The 27,216-nt window shown below is 40.7% G+C and overlaps 4 protein-coding genes across 4 annotated transcripts; all 4 read left to right on the plus strand.

Moving 5' to 3' along the window:
* Position 1: 1 nt before the first annotated feature.
* Positions 2-18,830, plus strand: LOC308302344 (protocadherin alpha-8-like; the record flags this gene model as incomplete). The annotated part of the gene is made up of 3 exons (XM_080746600.1): positions 2-13; positions 1,237-1,260; positions 16,536-18,830. 3 exons carry the CDS (start codon positions 2-4, stop codon positions 18,828-18,830), a joined length of 2,331 nt encoding a protein of 776 aa, XP_080602726.1.
* Positions 2,131-11,380, plus strand: LOC308301901 (protocadherin alpha-3-like; the record flags this gene model as incomplete). Its single annotated transcript, XM_080746049.1, has 5 exons — positions 2,131-2,290; positions 2,900-3,531; positions 4,949-5,887; positions 9,436-10,818; positions 11,333-11,380. 5 exons carry the CDS (start codon positions 2,131-2,133, stop codon positions 11,378-11,380), a joined length of 3,162 nt encoding a protein of 1,053 aa, XP_080602175.1.
* On the plus strand, positions 13,073-14,416 carry LOC308301902 (FAS-associated factor 1-like; the record flags this gene model as incomplete). The annotated part of the gene is made up of 1 exon (XM_080746050.1): positions 13,073-14,416. One exon carries the CDS (start codon positions 13,073-13,075, stop codon positions 14,414-14,416), a length of 1,344 nt encoding a protein of 447 aa, XP_080602176.1.
* A 1,601-nt stretch (positions 18,831-20,431) lies between the features above and the next one.
* Positions 20,432-26,657, plus strand: LOC308302345 (protocadherin alpha-3-like; the record flags this gene model as incomplete). The annotated part of the gene is made up of 2 exons (XM_080746601.1): positions 20,432-20,575; positions 24,813-26,657. 2 exons carry the CDS (start codon positions 20,432-20,434, stop codon positions 26,655-26,657), a joined length of 1,989 nt encoding a protein of 662 aa, XP_080602727.1.
* Positions 26,658-27,216: the final 559 nt, after the last annotated feature.

Raw genomic sequence — 27,216 nt, forward strand, 5'->3', positions numbered from 1 at the left:
AATGACCATATACGTATGATGTATTTATTCTTTCATGTATTTATTTTAATTATACACAAAAGTGGAAACGATACAATAATAATTATTATTATTATTATTATTGAGTTACCATTATTATTAGTAGCCTATTGTTATCATTATTAATAATGTAATATATTATTATTACACATTATATCTACAGTGTGATCAGAACAAGTTTCTAGCCTGCTTGTGCTTTTTAAATGGATTATGCTGCTGTGCGTCGCTCTCCATGGTGCTGAAAGCCTGTCGCCGTTTAGGCAACAATCTCTCACTCCCCAAAATGCATACTGTAATGTGACTTCTTGGGACGGACATCCAAAGATGTCAAGAAGTGTGTGTGTGTGTGTGTGTGTGTGTGTGTGTGTGTGTGTGTGTGTGTGTGTGTGTGTATGTGTATGTGTATGTGTATGTGTATGTGTGTGTGTGTGTGTGTGTGTGTGTGTGTGTGTGTGTGTGTGTGTGTGTGTGTGTTGCTTATTACAGTGTCTTAGCTTATTAGGGTACTTACTCTTTTTCATTGCCATTCTGTTGAAAGTAATATGTCTGTGTCTGTACTTCTTTTGTGACTTACCGCTATTTTTTTTTTTTTTTTTGAAAATCTGAAGATTCAGTGTCAGTTGTTGTTAACTTGTTTGTCATTGTTTTGCGTTTTATTGATCGAGTATCACGTTTTTCTAGGCCTACATCTAATTGCAATAAGAAAGTTAAAAAGCTTTGTTAATGTTCCTGCACCACATTGTGATCATCTTATTATAGTGGTTTTGTATCCCCGTTCTTGCTGTCCCTTTCGTGTAGTTTGCATTATCCCTACGTAATGATGATTTATTGGATTGAAATGCAGACATACCCATGATAGGCTACTGCACGCAGTTATTCCAAATTACCACGTGGTGACACTGCAGACCATACCATTTAGGTGTTCTTTTTTATGCTCGAGGCTCCTCCTAGATTCAGAGGATGATAATTCTTTGGGCTTTGTCACAAAGAGAAGCAGGCGAAGAGAGAACGGTGCTAGTGTCATTTTCCGTCTGTTACCGTTTACTGGAAATCTTTATAGTTTATTTTGCCATCTGGATATTCGGAACTTGTGGATATAGTGGAATCTATGTTTTCTTCGGATTGGATGAAATTATGTATTTACCGAATAGAAGGCGCTGTATTTCGACTTGTATACTGATATTGCTGGTGTGTTACTGGGAAGTGGTGTCCGCTCAGCTCTCATACTCTGTCTCTGAGGAGGTAAACACGGGTACTTCTGTTGGAAATATCGCCAAGGATCTAAACCTCAATGTACAGGATTTGGAGTCCCGCATGTTTCAGATTGTTACTGGATCAAACAGAAAATATTTCGAGGTAAATCTGAAGACTGGTGTTCTCTACGTTAATGACAGAATAGACAGAGAGGCGCTGTGCGCAGAAGAACTGAAATGTACAGTAAGTGTAGAGGCCGTTATAAATAACCCATTGAAGCTTTATCGTATTGAAATAGATATTTTAGATACAAATGATAATGCGCCTTTGTTTGCAGCGAAGTCACAAAACTTAGAAATAGCCGAAAGTACTTTGCCTGGTGTGAAATTTGCTTTGTCCGAGGCAACTGATAAAGATGTTGGGAAAAATGGAGTCCACACATACAAATTAAATCAGAATGAATACTTCTCTCTGTCGGTCCACGGAGCAGGGGAGAGTGTGTCTGCCGAGTTAGTGCTGCAGAAACCTTTAGACCGAGAAAAACAGCCTATGATTAACCTCACATTGACCGCACTAGATGGGGGTACTCCCTCAAAGTCTGGAACTTCACAGCTTGTTGTTCGTGTTCTAGACAATAATGATAACACGCCAGTGTTTAGTAAACCTTTGTATAAAACACAAATTCCCGAAAACACGCCCTTGGGCACAACAATAATCACCGTCAGTGCTATTGATGCAGACGAGGGCATAAACAGTGAAATTGTATATTCCCTCAGAAGCAAAGACCAAGACCACGTTCTTGATTTATTTGAAATTGAACCTCACTCTGGTGTTATTACAGTAAAAGGCAAACTTGACTTTGAAGAAAGAAAAGCGTTTGAGATACGTGTAGAGGCCAGTGACAAAGGCCAGCCCCCGATGGCGGCTCACTGCAAGGTGCTGGTGGAGGTTGTGGACCTAAACGACAATGCTCCTGAGATCACCGTGACTTCATTACTAAACGCAGTGAATGAAGATGCAAAACCAGGAGCCGCAATTGCACTCGTGTCTGTCCTCGATAAAGATGGTGGCAAGAACGGTGCAGTGACATGTATTATCACCAATAAGGTTCCCTTTAAATTGGAGACAAATTATAAAAACTATTATTCATTGGTGGTTGATGGACCGCTAGACAGAGAGAGTGCATCTCAGTATAATGTCTCAGTTTTAGCTACTGATGAAGGGAGCCCACCACTGTCTAGTAACAGTGTTATTACTGTATACGTATCTGATATCAATGACAACGCGCCTCGCTTCTTAGAGCCAGTGATTAACGTCTATGTAAAAGAAAATGGGCCAGTAGGAACAATTATTAAAACTGTGTCTGCAATTGACCCTGACATCAACGATAATGCTCAGGTCAGTTATGCATTTTTAGACAATAAAAGTAACCTGTTGCCTCTGTCTACAATGGTGAATATAAATTCTGAAACGGGTGACATAGTCAATCTTCAGTCATTTAACTACGAGGAGCTTAAAACCTTTCAATTTAAAGTTCAGGCAACAGACGCTGGTGTTCCTCCGCTGAGTAGCAATGTGACTGTAAATGTTTTTATTCTCGATGAGAATGACAACAGCCCAGGGGTACTTTCACCCTATTCTGAACACGGCTCTGTTAACAGTGAGAACATTCCTTATTCTGCTGAAGCTGGATACTTCGTGGCCAAAATCAGGGCTGTAGATGCAGACTCTGGCTATAACGCATTGCTTTCTTATCACATCACTGAACCCAAAGGAACGAACCTCTTTCGAATTGGAACCAGCACTGGGGAAATAAGAACTAAGAGACGAATGAGTGACAATGACTTGAAAACTCACCCAATGGTGGTCTTAATTTCTGATAACGGAGAACCCTCACTGTCAGCTACTGTGTCTATTGAAGTAGTGGTGGTTGAAAATACAGGAGACATTCAGACCCAGTTCAGACATGTGCCAATGAAGGAGGACAGCTTCTCTGATATAAACCTATATCTACTGATCGGCATTGCATCGGTGTCAGTGATCTTTCTACTGAGCCTCATCGGTTTAATAGCTGTCAAATGCCACAGGAATGACAGCGATTTCAGTCGGTATGGCGCCCCAATGATCACCACCCATCCTGACGGGAGCTGGTCTTACTCAAAATCTACTCAGCAGTATGACGTGTGTTTCAGCTCAGACACACTGAAGAGTGATGTAGTGGTTTTCCCCGCCACATTTCCGCCTGGAGATGCGGAACTAATCAGTATAAACGGAGGCGACACTTTTAGCCGGACTCAGACATTACCAAACACAGAGAAGGTAAGATAAATATTCAATCTCGACAACAAATGTGTAAACGTGTTTAAATTATCCCACGGTAGTGAGTTAAAGATATTAGGCTATATTTTGACATCAAAAGGAATTTTATGATGACTTAAAATTAATACGCATTTCACTCAAAGTCACGAGTCACTAATTGGACAATATCCCCAAATTAGGCTTCTGCCAACAATAATGTGTGCTCTACTGTATTGAAAATGTTGAAAGGCATGTTTATCTTAACGAGCCATGGAAAAATCTTTATGCCGTTCCGTGCATTAAATATAGTTTTGCCATGTAATTCAAAACCGTGTGGCAATTATAGCCTAATTCTTTACTTTTGGGCGACACCCCCATAAAGCAGTATACAGCAATGAGTTCTATACGTGCTTAATTGAAAATAAGAAATCCATTTTACACCTATTGGAAAATTATGTTCAAGATGCTATGCTATCTGCTGGTGTCCATTTGTTTATTTTGCCGCTATCCGTGGTGCTGAAAGCGAGCTTACTAAGCACTGTGCTTTATCTGGCTCTGTTCATTGTGTTGAAGTCACGTTTGTGTTATTTTTTCTCCACTGTCTTATCTTTATATCTTGTTATTTATTGTCTCATTATAGCTACAAGTCTGTATAGACTAAATCGCTACTTTATGCCACTTTAAAAAGTTCTGAAATTGAATAACAGCCCTCGGTGTTGACATAAAAACGGGACTTTGTTTGGTCATTTTAAGGAACTGAAAGCCGCCTTTATTTGAAGGTTTTCACACACAGGCAGTAACTGTGAAGTTACAATGTTTGCTATTGTGTGTACTTTAAAACGATTGGGGGGAGAATGGAGATAGGTGTGTGCAAGTCGTTGAAAAACAAAACAAAAATAATCCGATCAGCTTTTACTCTTTGATTGTCAACCAACGGAGTTGAGAGGATCCCTGATATAATGTAAACGGATCATTTTGTTGCAACCAATGCAGCACATTGAGATAAATTACAATGCTGCATGTGAAGATGCGAAACTATCTTGCTTCCTATCTTTATAGCATTCCAGGTATTTGATTCACGATTATAATGATTGTCATCATGTAGACCCATGAAGTTGAATGCAGTTATGGCAAATAACCACGTGGTGACACTGTAGACCATCGCATTTTATGTTTTTTTTTTACGTGCGATGCCCCTCCCAAATGTAGAGGATGATATCTTTCTCGAGGCTTTTCACAAAGAGAATCGGGAGAAGAGAGAACAATGCCTGGGTGTCTTGCATGAATACTTAGCCTGTATTTGCGGATTATTTGATGTAATTCTGGATGACTGGATCTGGCTGTTGGAATGCAATTCTTTTTCGCATCGAATGGAATTATGTTTCTACCGAGTAGAAGGCGCTCTGCTGTGATATATCTGGTGCTTCTGCTGTTGGAGTTTTACTGGGGAACAGTGTACGGACAGCTCTCCTACTCCGTTTCCGAAGAAGTCAATCCGGGGACTTCAGTTGGAAATATCGCAAAGGATCTAAGCCTTAATGTACAGGATTTGGACTCCCGCATGTTTAGGATTGTTACTGGATCAAAGAACAAATATTTCGAGGTAAATTTAAAGACTGGTGTTCTCTACGTCAACGACAGAATAGACAGAGAGGAGCTCTGTGCAAAGGCTCCAAAATGCAATGTGAATGTAGAGGCTGTGATTAACGATCCTCTTAAACTATACCGTATTGAAATCAACATTATAGATGTTAATGATAATTTTCCATCATTCATTGCAAAGTCACAAACAATGGACATTGCTGAAAGCACATTGCCCGGTGTCAAATTTCCTTTGCTCTCAGCCTACGATGCAGATGTCGGAAAAAATGGCATAAACACATACAAACTCAGTTCCATTGAACACTTTTCGCTGGCAATTAGCAAATCAGGTGAGCGTGTATCTGCAGAATTAGTACTGCAGAAAGCTTTGGACCGAGAGAAAGAACCTGTCATCACGCTTACGCTAACAGCCATAGATGGTGGCTCTCCGCCAAAGTCTGGCAGTTCAGAGATTATAATTAATGTTTTAGACAATAATGACAACACACCAGTGTTTAGTCAATCACTGTATAAGACACGTGTTTATGAAAACGTGCCAGTTGGGACAACCCTGATAATTGTGAATGCTACAGACTCAGACGAAGGGATTAATAAAGAGATCACTTACACACTTAACACAAGAGAGCAGGATCATGTACTGGAAATATTTCAAATTGACCAAGACACAGGCGTATTATCTGTTAAGGGAAAGGTGGACTTTGAGGAATATCCTGCATTTGAGATTCGTGTACAGGCTAGTGATAAAGGTCAGCCCCCGATGTCTACTCACTGTAAAGTGCTGGTTGAAGTGGTGGACCTCAATGACAATGCTCCTGAGATAACCGTGACGTCATTAGAAAGCAGAGTGAAAGAGGACGCTAAAATAGGTACCGCCATAGCACTCGTTTCAATTAATGACAGAGATGGAGGCAGGAATGGCGAAGTTAATTGTAAAATAAACGAGGGCATTCCTTTCAAATTGGAGACGAACTACAAGAATTATTATTCATTAGTAGTTGACGGACCTTTAGACAGAGAGAACTTCCCCCAGTATAATTTAACCATTAGAGCTACAGACATGGGGGACCCTCGACTATCGAGCACCAGTTTTATTTCTATAAAGGTTTCTGATGTCAACGACAACGCACCACACTTTTTGGAACCTGTAATTAATGTATATGTGAAAGAGAACAGTCCAGTTGGGACAGTTATTAAAACGGTGTCTGCAGTTGATGCAGACATTAGTGAAAATGGCCAGGTGAGATATTCATTTTTAGAAAGTAACAGTTACACATTGCTTCATCCCACATTGGTAAGCATAAATTCAGAAACGGGAGATATAGTCACTCTCCAGTCTTTCAACTATGAGGAGTTAAAAACGTTTAATTTTAAAGTTCAGGCAACAGACTCTGGTGTCCCTCCGCTCAGTAGTAACGTGACGTTAAATGTTTTTATACTGGATGAGAATGATAACAGTCCTGGGATTCTTGCGCCCTATTCTGAACACGGCTCTGTCAACAGTGAGAACATTCCGTATTCTGCTGAAGCTGGATACTTTGTGGCCAAGATCAGAGCTGTCGATGCAGATTCTGGATACAACGCACTGCTTTCATATCACATCTCTGAGCCAAAAGGAAATAACCTTTTTCGAATTGGAACCAGCTCTGGGGAAATCAGGACTAAGAGACGAATGAGTGACAATGACCTGAAAAGTCACCCTTTGGTGGTGTTGGTTTCTGATAATGGAGAACCCTCCCTGTCAGCTACTGTGTCTATTGATGTAGTGGTCGTTGAAAATACAGGTGACATTCAGACTCAGTTCAGAAATGTACAGATAAAGGACGAGAGCTTCTCTGATTTAAACCTGTATTTACTCATCGCCATCGTGTCGGTGTCAGTGATCTTTCTACTAAGCCTCGTCAGTTTAATAGCTGTCAAATGCCACAGGACAGACAGCGATTTCAGTCGGTATGGCGCCCCAATGATCACCACCCATCCTGACGGGAGCTGGTCTTACTCTAAATCTACACAGCAGTATGACGTTTGCTTCAGTTCAGACACACTGAAGAGTGATGTAGTGGTTTTCCCTGCACCGGGTCCGTTTCCTCCTGTAGATGCGGAACTAATCAGTATAAATGGAAGTGACACGTTTAGCCGGACTCAGACTTTACCCAATAAGGAGAAGGTAAGATCAAAGTGACTATTCTTTCCCTTTTACACATAGGCCTAATGCTTTAATGACAATTCGATGTAACATTCCATTTTCTCCACAAAAAGAAAACCTGACAAATAATTTAATATAGTCCATGCCTTTTTTAAATAGCCCTGAACCGCATGAATTAAGATGTGTCTGAAAATATGACAAGGGGGGAAAAAAGAAGGAAAAAAAGAAAAAAACTGCTTGTATGGGTAATTGTTGGCTACCGGTATACAAGGAAAGAAACAGTTAAGTCCTTGTTGAAAATGGGGACGTTTATTGGATTGGATTGGATAATTTGATTGTAGGCCTCTATAGTCAACGCTTTGTGCATCACTTTGGTTTGCCGCTGTCCGTGGTGCTGAAATTGAGCTTAAGTATGAACTTCATGATCATCCCCTTAATTGCTTTGTTAATTATGTTTTTTTTTATTATCTCAAAACATGCATTCCCATCAGTCGTTTTGCTAAATCCACAAATCACTAATAAACTAATACACTGCTACTTTATGACAGCTTTAATAGCTCAGAACAGCCATTGGGATGGACCGACAAAATGGATATTTATTATATTATATCGAACTAAAAGCTTTATGACACATTATGGCCTACTATTTGTGAACATATAATTATCCCTAAAATATCAAGATGCGTCCTGTGCTACACGTATTATATTGAAAATTGGGAAATGAAGTAATTGTTTGTCTTATTGAAGATTGTCTCAAGCCGTTAATTTGCGCTTTCATAATGATCCATCCCTACTAATACACCATATGCCCTATGTTGTCCTGACTCCCAAACTGTGGAATAAACAAACCTCATTCAGTCACTGCAGACTCACTCCCAATTTTGGCGGTCTGAAAACTCACGTATAGCATTATTTTCTTCAATCCCTTCTGTGAACTGTAGCAGTTATTCCAAATGACCACGTGGCGACACTGTAGACCATAGCATTTAAATGTTCTCTTTTGAGACTCGATGCCCCTCCTAGATTTAGAGGATGGTGATGTTTCTTAGGGCTTTTTCCACAAAGAGCATTGGGACAAGAGAGAACGGTATGCAGGGAAAAGTATCGTTACAATAGCCATCTTAACGCTGTTGTTTTAGTGTTGGTGTCTAGATTGTTCGGCATTTACGTGTGGACACAGGAATCTATGTTTTGTTCACGTTCAATGGAATATGTCTTTACCGAGAAGGATCTCTATTGTTACGTATATGGTGCTTGCGCTGCTGGAGTGGGAAGCCGTGGTCGGACAGCTCTCCTATTCCGTGCCTGAGGAGTTAAAGCCCGGGACCTCTGTTGGAAATATCGCTAAGGATCTAAACATCAATGTACAGGATTTGGAGTCCCGTGTGTTTCAGATCGTTACCGGATCAAAAAGAAAATATTTCGAGGTAAATTTAAAGACAGGTGTTCTCTACGTCAATGAGAGAATAGACAGAGAGGAGCTATGCGCTGATGAAAACAAATGCACAATCAGTATAGAGGCCGTCATAAATAACCCTTTAAAGCTTTACCATATAGAAGTCCAAGTCCTAGATGTTAATGACCATGCTCCATCTTTCAGTGCAGCATCTCAAACAATAGATGTACCTGAAAATACCTTACCCGGAGTAAAATTCCCATTAATTGATGCATCTGACGTGGATGTAGGGAAAAATGGCATCAACACATACAAGATTAGTCCAAATGATCATTTTTCATTAGATGTGCACAAAGGTGAAAGTGTGTCTGTCGAGTTAGTGTTGCAGAAAGCTTTAGACAGAGAGAAGGAAGCCGTTATTAAATTAATTCTTACTGCTGTAGATGGGGGATCTCCGCAGAGATCAAGTAATTCGGAAATCATAGTTAATGTTTTGGACAATAATGATAATGCCCCTGTTTTCAGTTCATCACTGTATAAAACTCGAGTTTATGAAAATATGCCAATTGGGACCACTATTGTAACATTGAATGCAACCGATAAAGACGAAGGAATGAATGGTGAAGTTGTGTTCTCGCTTAGTAAAAATGAGAATTTCAACATTGATGCGCACACCGGTGTCATTACGGTAAAAGGTAACATTGACTTTGAAAGAAATTCTGCTTTTGAAATCCGTGCGCAGGCTATTGACAAAGGGCAGCCTCCAGTCGCTGCTCACTGTAAAGTTCTGATCGAAGTGGTTGATGTCAATGACAATGCCCCCGAGATCACTGTGACCTCGCTACTGAATACTGTGAAAGAGGACGCTAAATTAGGCACGGCCATTGCTCTCGTATCCGTGCTAGATAAGGATGGTGGCAAAAATGGAGAAGTGAAATGTGATGTCACCAATAAAGTCCCTTTCAAATTGGAGCTAAACTATAAAAAGTATTATTCTTTGGTGGTTGATGGTCACCTTGACAGAGAGAGCTTTTCTCAGTACAATGTTACAATAGTAGCTACTGATGAAGGTACCCCCCCTCTCTCCAGTACCAGCCTCCTTACTATTCACGTCTCTGACGTCAATGACAACGCGCCTCGCTTCTTAGAGCCAGTGATTAACGTTTATCTAAAAGAAAACAGCCCAGTAGGAGCAATTATTAAAACCGTCTCGGCAGTTGATGCTGACGTCGGTGAAAACGGCCAGGTGAGCTATTCCTTTGTAGACCATAACAGTAACACAATACCGCTGACCACAATGATAAACATAAACTCTGAAACGGGAGACATAGTGAGCCTGCAGTCATTTAATTATGAGGAGTTAAATACATTCCAGTTTAAAGTTCAGGCCACGGACTCTGGTGTACCTCCGCTCAGCAGCAACGTGACTGTGAATGCTTTTATCCTGGATGAGAATGACAACAGTCCCGGGATTCTCGCGCCCTACTCTGAACACGGCTCTGTGAACAGTGAGAACATTCCTTATTCTGCTGAAGCTGGATACTTTGTGGCCAAGATCAGAGCAGTAGATGCTGACTCTGGGTACAATGCTCTGCTTTCTTATCACATCACTGAGCCAAAGGGAAATAACCTCTTTAGAATCGGAACCAGCTCCGGGGAAATCAGAACTAAAAGACGAATGAGTGACAATGACTTGAAAACTCACCCGTTAGTGGTTTTGATTTCTGATAATGGAGAACAGTCCCTGTCAGCTACTGTGTCTATTGATGTAGTGGTGGTTGAAAGCACGGGAGACATTCAGACGCAATTCAGACACGTGCCGTTAAAGGAGGAGAGTTTTTCTGATTTAAACCTGTATTTGCTGATTGCCATCGTGTCGGTGTCAGTGATCTTTCTACTGAGCCTCATCAGTCTAATAGCTGTCAAATGCCACAGGACAGACAGCAGTTTCAGTCGGTATGGCGCCCCAATGATCACCACCCATCCTGACGGGAGCTGGTCTTACTCTAAATCTACTCAGCAGTATGATGTGTGTTTCAGCTCAGACACACTGAAGAGTGACGTAGTGGTTTTCCCTGCACCTTTTCCACCTGTAGATGCTGAACTGATCAGTATTAATGGAGGGGATACGTTTAGCCGTACTCAAACGTTACCCAATACAGAGAAGGTAAGAAATATATACAAGCTATTTGCTATTTGCTATCCATTTGTCTTCCTTTTATTTTCCAAGAACCTATTTCACTTACCAGATAAAACTACTCAATGCAACTTTGTTGTTATGGGATTAAGTGTAAATACTTAGTGAATGTAGCGTTACTGTCATAGTTGTCATATCTGTCCTCCTGCAATGTTGGAATATTGCCACTGTCCATGGTGCTGAATTGTATGTCTTCCCAGACAATTACACAATGCTACTTTGATTATACTTTGCAGTGAAGCGTTACTGTCATAGCTGTCATATCTGACTGACCTCCTGCAATCTCGGAATATTGCCACTGTCCATGGTGCTGAATTGTATGTCTTCCCAGACAATACACAAACGCCACTTTGATTGTTATGGGATTACGTGGAAATACTTAGGAATGAGTATAGTGTTACTGACATTAGTTGTCATATCTGTCCTCCTGCAATCTTGGAATATTGCCACTGTCCATGGTGCTGAACTGTATATGTCTTCCCAGACAATACAATTCCACTTTGATCTTTATGGGATTAAGCAGAATACTTGAGAATGAGTATAGCATTACAAGTCAAGTCAATTCAATTTATATATAAAGCACATTTAAAAACAACCAGGTTGACCAAAGTGCTACATCATGTCAAATGACCTATCTTGCAGTCTTGGAATATTGCCACTGTACATGGTGTGTGTATATGTCTTCCAGTGATAATTGTGACCACTATGAAAACCGGCACATCTTGTCCGCGTATCTCCCTCTGTCTGTAGGTCACGCCTGACACTGTGGTTCCCCTGACACATCACTATGACATCACAGGTGATATCACAAGTGACATTACCTATTTAAAAGTCCATATATGGTTATTCCCCAGAATCCTTTTTATACCCATATATGAAGATCCCTGATGTCATCGATCACTGGCCAGATGGCCGAGACATGGCCCTATCTGTGTGGCTGGTTCAGATAGGGATCTACATGTATGGGCATACAAGGACTTGTATGTTGTGATGTCATGGGAACCACTCTAACAGAATCCCTTTTATGCCCAAATATGGAGATCCCAGATGTCATCAATATTAAGCAATATATCAACAGGACTTCATATGGGAATGCCCATATATGGAGGAAGACAGCCAATATCTGTGTGGCTGGTTCAGACAGGGATCTCCATGTATGGGCATAAAAGGGATGTACCATAAACAGTACATGGATCTCCATATATAGGTACCAGGGGTTTCCATATATGAGTAACTGGTCTGATATACATAACTGGTCAGATGGCCAATAATTGGCCGGTGAGGTCGCATGTTGCCCTGAGGAGTCTTACGAGTTCTGTTAAACTTTTGTTTTTTTCCCCGTTTTATGTTCATTAGGCTACTAATGACAAAAACAAGTGTTGTGTGACTAGTTTTTGAGCAATCAATACCATCGAATATTTAGTAGGTTTATTGTCTATTTTTAATGCATGTGCCACTTGGAATATGACACACAACTAGATCAGCCTGGTTTGCCTGAATTATTTAAAAACGTTATATAGCTCTTTGCATCTTATACTTCTCACAGCACTGTAAATGAATTAATACAAATTAACAATATATTCTCAATATTTTTGTACCAGGTGTGTAGTTCTCTTTGGATGTAATCAACACTGTTATAATTGGATTGAAACATAACTTACACTGTATTCCCCCGAGTCCTCACTGATGGGCAGGCAGAGTTTTAAATCCGTCTGTCCCATATGCATGACCAAATCAAAGTACTCGGATCAGTGGTTCTGGATAACCAGATCTCCATATATGCTTATTGACTATATATGGGTTGGATTGGTGGTTTTGGACAGCCGCCTATCCGTCCAACTCGATGTTAGGCTATTGTTGGTTGGCCCGTCGTCGGTAACACACGCACAGAGTCTGAAATCGGTCGGCTGGACTGCTTTCGAGATACAGACATACATGTATGCATAGATTACAGGCATACATACTTCGATTCTATGCATTTATTGTAAGAAGATAGTGTGGAGATAGACATCAATGTCAATGTTCTTGACATCACAATGACGTCACTACTGAGTACATAAAGGAGGATGTGATCACTGTGCTTGTCTCTGTGTTAACGGTCTGAGTAACAATGGTTTTGTGAAGACTTTTATCACCCAAGAAGTCCCCTTAAGTAAGAACTACATACATACAGTGTGCAATATACCAAGCTCTCTAAGGTCAGGTTTTAACCCTCATTACCACCATGACCTCCAATAGCTGCCACACTGGCCACAAGGACCGAGAAATTATTTTGGCTGACTTTCAGGCTTGCACTGGAATTGACATTGCAGAGGCCATTCATCTGCTAGAACTCAATAACTGGGATTTAGCAGCAGCTATGAATGGTGTGATGCCACAGGAAAATGGGATCATGCAAAATAACCTCTCCAGAGAGGCAAGACAGGCTACTCTGTATGGACCCCAAAGCCAGTTGCCGGCATCCGAGGCAGCTAGAGGAGGTGCAGCCCCAGGGAGCAGCAGTGACAGTGAGATAGAGGGAGATGACTTTGACGACCCTGCAGACTTTAGGGTGGATGATTCAGATATGTTCAGAATGCGAAAGAAGCCCATGATGCCAGATCGTAGTGAAAATGAAGATGACGCATTGTTGCACTTTACCGCTGAATTTTCAACAAGGTATGGAGAGGTCCACCCAAGGTTCTACATTGGGTCTTTGGAGTCTGCATCTCGACAGGCCTTTGGTGGCAAAAATAGAGACAGAAAGCTGCTGGCCATCTACCTCCATAATGATAACAGCGTCCAAAGCAACATCTACTGCTCTCAGGTGATGTGTTCCAAGTCCATTGTCTCTTACCTGAGCCAGAACTTTATAACATGGGCCTGGGACCTCACAAAAGATTCCAATAAAGCAAGACTACTAACCATGTGTACAAGACACTTTGGCCATGTTGTGGCACAGACTATACGGATGTATAAGACAGACCAATTCCCCCTGCTCCTCATAATTATGGGCAAGCGCACCTCACATCAAGTTTTAAATCTTATTCAAGGCAACACGTCAGTGGATGAGCTGATGATGAGCTTAATGAGAGCAAAGGAAATGCTCACAGTACACCAACAAGATGAGGATGAACGTGAAGCGAGGGAGATGGTGAAGAGAGAACAAGATGAAGCATACCGTCTGTCTCTAGAAGCAGATCGTAAGAAGAGAGAAGGCCAGGAGAGAGAGGAGGCAGAGCAGGTTCGTGTGGAGCAGGTGAGAAAGGAGCATGAGGATAAGAAGGAGGCCATCCGCTTGTCATTGGAACAAGCACTATTGCCAGAGCCCATCGAGGAGCAAGGAGAACCAATTAGCAAGCTACGTATCCGCACGCCGATTGGCGAGTTCCTGGAAAGGCGTTTCCTGAGCAGTTGGAAGCTGCAGGTCCTCTTTGACTTTGTGGCGTCCAAGGGATACCCCTTTCATGAGTTCAAACTACTCACCACCTACCCCCGTAGAAATATCACCCAGTTGGATCCTGGGTGCACTCTGCTGGAGGCCAAATTGTTTCCCCAGGAGACACTGTTCCTGGAAGCTAAAGAGTAGATGTTGCATTCCAGGCAGCCACGTGGACTGGCTGGCTAGCCGGATGGACACACTGTTTGTGGTTGAATGAATGAGGTTGTGGTTGATGAATGAGGTGCACACACTGCACACGCAATGCAGACAGAAGCAAAAGGCTCAAGCACACTTCCACCACCACATTCAAACACAAGACTGTTTTTTTGGAACATGCTTTTTTTTCGTTTATGTCTGCGTGAATACAATAGGGTTTTTTAACTGATTGTTACCACCATCCTGATAAGATTCAATTTGGGTTCCACTGTTGTGTTGGACAGGGTTAGGATTAGGTATTTTCTTACCCGTTGGTGTGATTTCTAGTAATTGTGTGACTTCTGGTCGTGGTGGGCAGGGACAGTGTCTGATCGGGGGAACACTCTCACAGAGATAAATGCATTTGCATAAATAAAATGTACAAAATGGCACAAACGGACAAAACCAGATGTAGGAGCTTAGCTCCTAATTCCAGGAGCACCACTGAAAAATGTACCTTTGGGGTTACAGAAAAGGTTAAAAAAAAAAGAAGAAAAAAAAAACTCAATGAACAAAAAAAAGGTTAACAACAAACAGGTTTACTTACTTTAGCTGGCATAAAAGTTCTCGGACCTAGAACAGTAGTGACAGACAGACAGACAGACAGACAGACAGACAGACAGACAGACAGACAGACAGACAGACAGACATTAGTGACATTTATTGTCCAAGATATCTGGCCTTACAACCCGGGTAACTTCAGTTAAAATGTTAACACAAAACAGGTTCACATTAGCTGGCATAACCTATACAATATAGTGTGTTTTGCATATAGCAACCAAAATTAAATTAAATTAAATTAAATTAAATTAAATTAAATTAAATTAAATTAAATTAAATTAGATTAAAACAAAAAACCTTCCTAAATTAAAATGTACATGGTCATGGACCACATGTACCTTCACAGGCAACAACATGTAATACGGGTGACCAGTGGTCCACAGACCACCAGCTAAAGTGATTCCACAAAACAAAAAAACAAACAACCACAAGGTACCATAAGCCTGCCCACCAGCTGCACATTAACAACAACACATTAAACTTTAATGTGTAGTTAATGTGCCGCTTATTATTATTACTAATACCACTATTACTTTAATGATTTAAGGTAATAGTAGTAGTAATAAGGGTAATAATAATAATAATAATAATAATAATAATACATAATTGAACATTTCGATCTGAATGCCTTTTTTCACTTTTACATAAGTCAAATTTAGAACGAAGGACTTTAACTTGTATTTCTAGTCTGGAGTTTCGACTAAACATAAAAGTAAAACACTTCCACCACTGATTCATAAGGCCCAACAAATTATATGACTTATTTTGACTTTATCATTTGTATCCCTACAATCTCCTATCCTTTGTCATGTAATTGTAACTGTCCATGGTGATGATTGTTACTTAATTTATTTCTCCATAATAATATTTTAATGCTAGAAGTCCAACTCTTAAGATGTATTGTTCATGTAGCCTACCACTGAGGGAAGCAGCATGGTTCTGTTTGGTTATGCAAGCAGCTAGATTTTCATTAAATGCTAAGGCTATAGGCCCATATGAAGTGATGACTGAAGACTATAGCTGCCATTAGAATTGTAAAGTTGTTGTTAAAATTAATAACAGTATTTGCATATTGGCAAGCTTGCAGTCTCCGATTGTGCAAAATAAATACATAAATTAATAAAAGGAAATATTTACATTGTTTAATGATTACATTGTAGTAATAGAATATGTCCACGTGGCGACAGTGTAGACCATGGCATTTTGATGCTCATTACAGTCCCGAGGCTCCACCCAATGTCAGTCTATGATAACGTTTCTCTGGGCTATTGTTGCAAAGAGACGAGGGAATGAAGGAGAACGGATCTTGGACTTTCATGATGCAGTAAATACCCAGTTGATACCTTCCATTTGATTTCGATGGACGGATAGATTTGGATCTATTTTGTTCACGTTGGATGGAATTATGTCTTTACCAAGGAGCTCTATTGTGACATATGTTGTGCTCGTGCTGGTAGAGTGTTACTGGGAAACGGCGTCCGGGCAGCTATCATATTCTGTCTTTGAGGAGGTAAATCCTGGGACTCCTGTTGGAAATATCGCTAAGGATCTAAACCTCAATGTGCAGGATTTGGAATCCCGCATGTTTCAGATTGTTGCCGGATCAAAGAGAAAATATTTCGATGTAAACCTAAAGACTGGTGTGCTCTACGTCAATGAGAGAATAGACAGAGAGGAGCTTTGTCCTGACGATTCCAAATGTTCCATGAGTGTTGAGGCCGTTATTAACGACCCATTAAAACTCTATCGCATTGATGTTAACGTTATGGATGTAAACGATCACGCGCCATCCTTTCTCAGTGCATCACAGGTAATCAATATAACTGAAAATACATTAGCAGGGGCGAAATTTCCTTTACAACCGGCTCAAGAAAGAGATGTTGGCAAGAATGCTGTAAATACGTATAAGCTCAGCCTAAATGAACACTTTTCTCTCTCTACACACAAAGGAGACGGCGTGTTTGCTGAACTGGTGCTTCAAAAAGCTTTAGACAGAGAGACACAACCCGTCGTCAGACTCACGCTTACCGCTATTGATGGCGGAAGTCCTGCAAAGTCTGGTAGCATGACCATAATTGTAAATGTACTAGATATTAATGATAACCCTCCGGTCTTCAGTAAAACCTTATACAAAGCCAGTGTTTATGAGAATGCGCCTATTGGCACACCGATAGTGGCTGTGAACGCTACTGATTTAGATGAAGGACTAAATGGAGAAATAATATATTCCTTCAGTGATGTGGGTTGGGGAAAAAAGACGGAACTATTTTCCATAGATCAAAACACTGGGACTGTCACAAATAATAGAAATATCGATTTTGAAGAGAATAATGCATTTGAGCTTCGTGTTCAAGCCAGTGATGGTGCTCAATCCCCAATGACGGCACATGCCAAATTACTTATTGAAATTCTGGACGTTAATGATAATTCCCCCGAGATCTCAGTTACGTCACTAAAAAATACAGTAAAAGAGGATGCTTCCATGGGTACTGCTATTGCTCTTGTTTCTGTTCTTGATAAAGATAGAGGCACAAATGGGGTGGTGAATTGTAATATTAAAAACAATGTTCCATTTAAATTAGAATCAAACTACAAGAACTCTTATTCATTGGTGGTTGACGGGCCGCTGGACAGAGAGAGTGCTTCTCAATACAATGTCACCATCGTAGCTATCGATGATGGATCCCCTCCTCTCTCCAGCACCAGTGTTATTACAGTACAGATCTCAGATGTCAATGACAACAATCCTCGTTTCCTAGAACCTTCTATTAACATTTATGTGAGAGAGAATAACCCAGTGGGAGAAGCTATTAAAACTGTATCAGCATTTGATGCTGACTTCGATCAAAATGGCAAAGTGAGGTATTCATTCTCAGATATTAGCAACACACTGTCGATAGCTACCATGTTGAATGTCAACACTGAGACTGGGGAAATAGTAACCTTGCAGTCTTTTAATTATGAGGAGTTGAAAACGTTCCAATTTAAAGTTCAGGCGACGGATTCTGGTGTTCCTCCACTCAGCAGCAACGTGACTGTAAATGTTTTCATCCTGGATGAGAACGACAACAGTCCCGGGATTCTCGCGCCCTATTCTGAACATGGCTCCGTTAATATTGAGAACATTCCTTATTCTGCTGAAGCTGGATACTTTGTGGCCAAGATCAGAGCTGTGGACTCAGACTGTGGCTACAATGCGTTGCTTTCGTATCATATCACTGAGCCAAAGGGAAATAACCTCTTCCGAATTGGAACCAGCACGGGGGAGATTAGGACTAAGAGGCGCATGAGTGACAATGATTTGAAAACTCACCCGTTGGTGGTGTTGGTCTCTGATAACGGAGAACCCTCCCTGTCAGCTACTGTGTCTATTGATGTAGTGGTGGTTGAAAATACAGGAGACATTCAGACTCAGTTCAGACATGTTCCCATGAAGGAGGAGAGCTTCTCTGATCTAAACCTGTATTTACTGATCGGCATCGTGTCGGTGTCAGTGGTCTTTCTACTGAGCCTCGTCAGTCTAATAGCTGTCAAATGCCACAGGAATGACAGCGATTTCAGTCGGTATGGCGCCCCAATGATCACCACCCATCCTGACGGGAGCTGGTCTTATTCTAAATCTACTCAGCAGTATGACGTGTGTTTCAGCTCAGACACACTGAAGAGTGACGTAGTCGTTTTCCCTGCGCAGTTTCCGCCTGTTGATGCAGAGCTTATAAGTATCAATGGAGGGGACACCTTTAATCGGACTCAAACATTACCTAACACAGATAAGGTAAGAGCAAATGCTGTTTTTCCTAGATGAATACCTTAATCTCTGCACAAATCCTCTTTCCCATTATTTACTACTTCCGTGGTCATCATGGTGCTCTGTCTTTCCCTCACATAAGAGCTTATTATGAAACATAAAATATCTCATTAATGAATTGTCATGAATTCAAATTCATGATTCACTAATCTAAATTACAGTTTTATGACTAAGGCTGCAGTGGTTGTGTTGCAGTAATGCAACGCTGTCCATGGTGCTGAAATGTTGACTTCCTTTTCTGTTTTCCAAACAAAGAATGTGTTGCTCCAAAATAGACTGTTTTAGATTTATAGCGATTGAAGCAATCTGTTATATATTAAAGTGGTTCTCAAAGTGGGGTCCGGGGACCCCCCGGGCTCCTTGGGGGTGTTGTTCCAGGGCCCTTACAGTGCAAGCTGCAACTCTGACAGTGTATGGTCCATTTGGTTACATTTGTACACTGTCAGAGTTACATTAGGACTGTGGATTCTATAGCATAGATTGTGCTCACAGAGATTAATAACAATATCAACTGGCGGTCCGTAGCCTAATGCATATCAAACTGAGGGTCCTTGAAATGAAACAATTCTACTTTTGAAGTCAATGCGCTGTCCATGGTACTGATATGGTTGTAGCCAAATTATGTCGGTACAGTGTAGATATTATGTTTTATTCTGAACAGGGCAGAAGAGATAATTAGAAGTGTGTCAATGTATACTAATAGGCTTTAGCTTTAGTGTAATGCCGTTCATTATTTTCACTGTAATAAACACCTTAATGGTGGAAATGTCACCCCTACGTTTACTTAATTGCTAAAACACTGCAATTTTCCGGGCTTTAATAACCAGCCATTCATTGTGTTAGCAAGAATTCGACATATTTGTTCCTGAGTTATAGGCCATGCAATATAACTTAACCATCCCTATTATTGTGAAGTCAATTTAAAAGAGTATGTTGAATTTGCACGTGGTGTCGCTAGAGACCACGGTATGGCCAATCTCAATAACCCCTCCTCCCTCAATGTTATAAGAAAAGCGTCATCGCCCAGTAATGCTTTGTGTAAAGAAGAAACAGTCGAATGGAGCCATAGCTAGAAATGTTTCAACTTCGGGTGCATTGGATATCTATTTCATTTTTCCGCAATGTTTCACCAACAGAGGTGATTACGTGCAGCAGCTTTTTTGTTGTGGATGTTTGAACTAGCGATGGCTACTCTGGATCAAAGGAGTTATTTGGGGATTTTGTTTGTCGCCCTGCTTTGTTACTGTGACTGGTCTGTGGCTCAGATATCATATTCGATTTCCGAGGAGGCGGACAAAGGCACTGTTGTGGGAAACCTCGCCAAAGATTTAAACCTCAATGCACAGGAACTAGAATCAAGAACTCTTCGAATTGATTCAACATATAAAAATGCCTACTTTCAGGCTGATTTGAAAACTGGATTTCTGTACGTTAACGAGAGGTTAGATCGAGAAGAGCTGTGTCCGGATACAGTAAAGTGCTCTTTAAACATTGAGGCAATCGTGAGTAATCCTCGTCAACTTCATCGTATTGAAGTAAACATTCTTGATATTAACGACAATTCACCAACATTTTTTGAAGATGTAATGTCAATTGATATGGGTGAGTCGTCATATCCAGGGGAGAGGTATCCTCTGCCGCTGGCTCATGATGCAGATATAGGCAGTAATGCGATAAAAAGCTACAAGCTGAGCCCAAATGAATATTTCTCCATTGATGTACAGAGCGGTGGAGAGCAGAGTGTGTCTGCTGAATTAGTGTTGCAGAAATCTTTAGACAGAGAAAAACAGTCTGCCATTAAACTGACCTTAACCGCTGTTGATGGAGGCAAACCACCTAAATCTGGGACATTACAGATAATCGTGAATGTAATAGATGTAAATGACAATTCCCCTTTGTTTAGCAAACCTCTCTATAAAGTCCAGGTGATAGAAAATGCAATTACTGGCACGATAGTATTGACTCTGAGTGCTACGGACTTGGATGATGGCGTCAACAGTCAACTTGTATACTCGTTTTCAGAGAGGGGACGTTTTAACCCCGATGACAAGTTTTCTTTAAATGAAGAAACTGGTGAAATTTTAGTTAAGGGAAATATTGACTATGAGAAAAAACAAGCGTACGAGATTCGTGTACAAGCAACAGACAAAGGCACCCCACCTCGCACTGCCCATGGTAAAGTTCTAATAGAAGTCGTTGATATAAATGATAATTCACCAGACATATCAGTGTCATCACTCATGAGTCCAGTGAAAGAAGACGCTGAAATGGGCACAGTTGTTGCTTTGGTAACTATAACTGACAATGATGGAGGCAAAAACGGCATCACAAATTGTAAGATCATTGGCCCTGTGCCTTTTAAATTGAAATCTAATTACAAAAACTATTATTCTTTATTAGTTGATGGACCTCTTGACAGAGAAATCACTTCCCAGTACAACATTACTATCACGGCTACTGATGAAGGGACCCCGCCTCTCTTCAGCACCAGTGTTATTACTGTTGACGTTTCTGACGTAAATGACAACCCTCCTCGTTTCCCTGAACACGTTATTAATATCTACGTGAAGGAGAATAGTCCAATTGGTGCTGTTGTTTATACCCTGACTGCGGTTGATGACGATTTACATGAAAACGCAAAGGCAACATATTCACTAATTAATAATTCTCCTAAAACTGCCGCACTATCTTCAATGGTAAATATTAATTCCGAGACAGGAGATATAGTAAGCTTGCAGGGTTTTAACTATGAAGAATTAAAAACGTTCCAGTTTAAAGTTCAGGCAACGGACTCTGGTGTTCCTCCGCTCAGTAGCAATGTGACTATGAACGTTTTTATCCTGGATGAGAATGACAACAGTCCCGGGATTCTTGCGCCCTATTCTGAACACGGCTCTGTCAACAGTGAGAACATTCCTTATTCTGCTGAAGCTGGATACTTTGTGGCCAAGATCAGAGCTGTAGATGCAGACTCTGGTTACAATGCACTTCTTTCTTATCGCATCTCTGAACCAAAGGGAAATAACCTCTTTCGAATTGGAACCAGCACGGGTGAAATCAGAACTAAGAGGCGAATGAGTGACAATGATTTGAAAACGCACCCGTTAGTTGTGTTAGTTTCTGATAACGGAGAGCCCTCCCTGTCAGCTACTGTATCTATTGATGTAGTGGTGGTTGAAAGTGCAGGAGACCTCCAGAATCAATTCAGACATGTGCCGATGAAGGAGGAGAGCTTCTCAGATTTAAACCTGTACTTACTGATCGCAATTGCGTCTGTATCAGTTATTTTTCTATTGAGCCTCATCGGTTTAATAGCTGCCAAATGCCACAGGACAGACAGCGATTTCAGTCGGTATGGCGCCCCAATGATCACCACCCATCCTGACGGGAGCTGGTCTTACTCTAAATCTACTCAGCAGTATGATGTGTGTTTCAGCTCAGACACACTGAAGAGTGACGTAGTAGTTTTCCCTGCACAGTTTCCCCCTGGAGATGCTGAACTTATAAGTATCAATGGAGGAGACACTTTTAGTCGGACTCAGACATTGCCCAATAAAGAAACGGTAAGATTTGTTTTCATATTTTAACCCAAATAACTCTTTGTCCGTAAAACAAACACTGTTGTTCCCATGCCTGTTGCAAATCAATATGTGTTTTGCAGTAAAACACGCATAGTAAAACTTTTAGTATTAGATAATGATTTATTTTATGGCCTCTCTAAACAGAGGAATATATGACCATTAAATGTTCATTTTCCTGCCCTTTTTAATGACTTGGTATTAATAACTAGACTTAGATGAACTGTCGTGATTAATTCACCACTTAACCCTTTAAATTAATACTTAGTTCACTGAGGTTGGCAGTCTTTATAAAAAAATAAAAAGATAAATAAATAAAAGCTGATCTACAAGCTAAAAAATGCATGTGTTTTGAGCTTGTATATCTGATATTTTCGCTGAATGTTCGCTCCCAGAATAGAGATGCTAGTGTTCAAGTGGTTAATTTATGCTATGCTATTGATAAACAGCAATTTCACCTTGCAAAAACAACGTAATTCCATTGCAACCCAGCATCTAAACGCTCTCCATGGTGCTGAACCATTTCTACCCTTTTTCACCCAATGCTCCTATATTACTGATGCATAGGTGTACTGTCTTGTCAATCATATCCAATATCCCCTCTTGTATACGAAGCTGAATTGTAATTGGCACATTTTTGAAGGTGATGTGCTTTCCATGGTTGAGACGTGCCCATACGGCACACTTGTTATGTTGTCAAAACAAATTCTATGTGTTCTACACAATGGTGAATAAAGGAATCTGAATCTGAATCTGAATCTGAAACGGCAAATGTTTGATGTGGCAGCAGGATACCTTCCTGTCACCCGTTTGACGGCACGGATGTGAACATGAAAATTGGCATGTACTTAGTTGTAACAGGCTGCAGTGGCTGAATTGCAGTAATGCTGTGCTGTCCATGGTACTGAAAACTTGACTTTCTTTTCTATTTTCCAAACAAAGAATGTGTTGTTCCAAAGTAGACTGTTTTAGATTGTATATATGTCGAAACAATCTGTTATAAAGTGGTAATCAAAGTGGGGTCAGGGGACCCCCGTGGCTCCATGGGGGGGTTCCAGGTACGTGTCCATTTGGTTACATTTGTACACTGTCCGAGTTACATCAGCACTGTGGATTCTACAGTGTAGATTACGGTTCATGCAGAGATTAAAACCAATACAATCAACTGGGGGTCCGTGGCCTAATTCATATCAAACTGGGGGTCCATGAAATGAAACATTCCACCTTTTGAAGTCAATGCGCTGTCCATGGTACTAATTTGGTTGTAGCCAAATTATGTCAGTTTACTAATAGTTAATATTTTAATTATGAACAGTTGGAGAGACCAACAGAATTACGTAAAAAAAAAAAGCAATGTTCTAACTAGGGTATATACTGTATTAGTGTAATACCGTTCATTAATTTTCACTGTAATAAAAACCTTAATGACGATGGAAATGTCACCCTTATGTTTACTTAATTGCAAAAACACTGTAATGGGCTTTAATAACCATCCATTAATTGTGTTTGCAAGAAGTCGACATATTCGTTCCTAATCCTTAATTATAGAGCCATGCAATATAACTTAATATTTCCTTTTATTTTGAGGTTAATTTAAAATTGCATGTTTGTGCACGTGGTGTCGCTAGAGACCACAGTATGGCCAATCTCAAGAACCCCTCCTCCGTTAAGTCTATAAGAAAAGCGTCATCACACAGTAATGCTTTGTGTAAAGAGGAACAGTCGAATGGAGCCGTAGCAAGACATGTTTCAACTTCGGATTTATTGGATATCTATTTCATTTCCCTCAATGTTTCACTTGAGGTGACAGTCGACTCCTTTGTTGTGGATGTTTGAACTAGAGATGGCTACTCGGGATCAAAGGAGTTATTTGGGGATTTTGTTTGTCACTCTGCTTTGTTACTGTGACTGGTCTGTGGCTCAGATATCATATTCGATTTCCGAGGAGGTGGACAAAGGCACTGTTGTGGGAAACCTTGCCAAAGATTTAAACCTCAATGTACAGGAACTAGAATCAAGAACTCTTCGGATTGATTCGACCTATAAAAAGCTCTACTTTCAGGCTGATTTGAAAACGGGATCTCTGTATGTTAACGAGAGGTTAGATCGAGAGGAGCTGTGTCCGAATACGGTAAAGTGCTCTTTAAACATCGAGGCCATAGTGAGTAATCCTCGTCAACTTCATCGTATTGAAGTAAATATACTTGATATTAACGACAATTTTCCAACATTTTTTGAAGACGTAAAGTCTATTGATATGTATGAGTCGTCATATCTCGGGGAGAGGTATCCTCTGCCGTTGGCTCATGATGCAGATATAGGCAGTAATGCGATAAAAATCTACAAGCTGAGCCCGAATGAATATTTCTCCATTGATGTACAAAACGGTGGAGAGCAGAGAGTGTCTGCTGAGTTAGTGTTGCAGAAATCGTTAGACAGAGAGAAACAGGCTTCTATTAAACTAACCCTAACCGCTGTTGATGGAGGTAAACCACCTAAGTCCGGGACATTACAGATCATCGTGAATGTAATTGATGTAAATGACAATGCCCCTTTGTTTAGCAAACCTCTCTATAAAGTCCAGGTGATAGAAAATGCAATTACTGGCACGATAGTATTGACACTGAGTGCATCCGATTTAGATGATGGCGTTAATAGTCAACTTGTATACTCGTTTTCAGAAAGGGGACATTTTAACCCTGATGACAAGTTTTCTTTAAATGGAGAAACTGGTGACATTTCTGTTAAGGGAAATATTGACTATGAGGAAAACCAAGCGTACGAGATTCGTGTCCAAGCAACAGACAAAGGCACCCCACCTCGCAGTGCCCATGGTAAAGTTCTAATAGAAGTCGTTGATATAAATGATAATTCACCAGAAATATCAGTGTCATCACTCATGAGTCCAGTGAAAGAAGACGCTGAAATGGGCACAGTTGTTGCTTTGGTAACTATAACTGACAATGATGGAGGCAAAAACGGCATTACAAATTGTAAGATCGTTGGCCCTGTGCCTTTTAAATTGAAATCGAATTACAAAAACTATTATTCTTTATTAGTTGATGGACCTCTTGACAGAGAGATCACTTCCCAGTACAACATTACTATCACGGCTACTGATGAAGGGACCCCGCCTCTCTTCAGCACCAGTGTTATTACTGTTGACGTTTCTGACGTAAATGACAACCCTCCTCGTTTCCCTGAACACGTTATTAATATCTACGTGAAGGAGAATAGTCCAATTGGTGCTGTTGTTTATACCCTGACTGCGGTTGATGACGATTTACATGAAAACGCAAAGGCGACATATTCACTAATTAATAATTCTCCTAAAACTGTCGCACTATCTTCAATGGTAAATATTAATTCCGAGACAGGCGATATAGTAAGCTTGCAGGGTTTTAACTATGAAGAATTAAAAACGTTCCAGTTTAAAGTTCAGGCAACGGACACTGGCGTTCCTCCGCTCAGCAGCAACGTGACTGTGAACGTTTTTATCCTGGATGAGAATGACAACAGTCCCAGGATTCTTGCGCCCTATTCTGAGCACGGCTCTGTTAACAGTGAGAACATTCCTTATTCTGCTGAAGCTGGATACTTTGTGGCCAAGATCAGAGCTGTAGATGCAGACTCTGGTTACAATGCACTTCTTTCTTACCGCATCTCTGAACCAAAGGGAAATAACCTATTTCGAATTGGAACCAGCACGGGTGAAATCAGAACTAAGAGGCGAATGAGTGACAATGATTTGAAAACTCACCCGTTGGTTGTGTTAGTTTCTGATAACGGAGAACCCTCCCTGTCAGCTACTGTATCTATTGATGTAGTGGTAGTGGAAAGTACAGGAGACCTCCAGAATCAATTCAGACATGTGCCAATGAAGGAGGAGAGCTTCTCTGATTTAAACATGTATTTACTGATCGCAATTGCGTCTGTATCAGTTATTTTTCTACTGAGCCTCATTAGTTTAATAGCTGCCAAATGCCACAGAACAGACAGCGATTTCAGTCGGTATGGCGCCCCAATGATCACCACCCATCCTGACGGCAGCTGGTCTTACTCTAAATCTACTCAGCAGTATGACGTGTGTTTCAGCTCTGACACACTGAAGAGTGACGTAGTAGTTTTCCCTGCACAGTTTCCCCCTGGAGATGCTGAACTTATAAGTATCAATGGAGGGGACACTTTTAGTCGGACTCAGACATTGCCCAATAAAGAAACGGTAAGATGTGTTTTCATATTCTAACCCAAGTCTTTGTCTGTAAAACAAACCCTGTTGTTCCTACGCCTGTTGCAAATCAAAGTGTTTTGCAGTAAAACACACACATAGCCTAGTAAAACCTTTAGTAAGAGATACCGGTAATAATTTATTTTATGCCCAAAAAATAGCTGGTCTACAAGCTCAAAACATTCTTGTGTTTTGTACTTGTAAATCTGATATTTCGCTGAACGGTCGTTCCCAGAATAGAGATGCTAGTGTTCAGGTGGTTAATTTATGCTATGCTATTGATAAATTTCATCATGCAAAAACAATGTCATTTCATTGCCTGGCAATCCAGCATCTAAACGCTCTCCATGGTGCTGAACCATTTTCTACCCTTTTCCACCACTTGCTCCTTACACTTTAATATTGGACTAATGCATGGTGTATACACGTTGTCAATCATATCCAATATCCCCTCTTGTATACGATGCTGAAATGTAATATTGGCAAATTGTTGAAGGCAATGTGCTGTCCCAACCTCCTCTCACCCTAAAGCTGTCCATGGTTAAGATATGGTTGTAACCCATTCACGTTGCAAGAC

The sequence above is a fragment of the Nannobrachium achirus genome (assembly GCF_963921795.1).
Source record: "Nannobrachium achirus genome assembly, chromosome: 17".
Lineage (NCBI taxonomy): Eukaryota > Metazoa > Chordata > Actinopteri > Myctophiformes > Myctophidae > Nannobrachium > Nannobrachium achirus.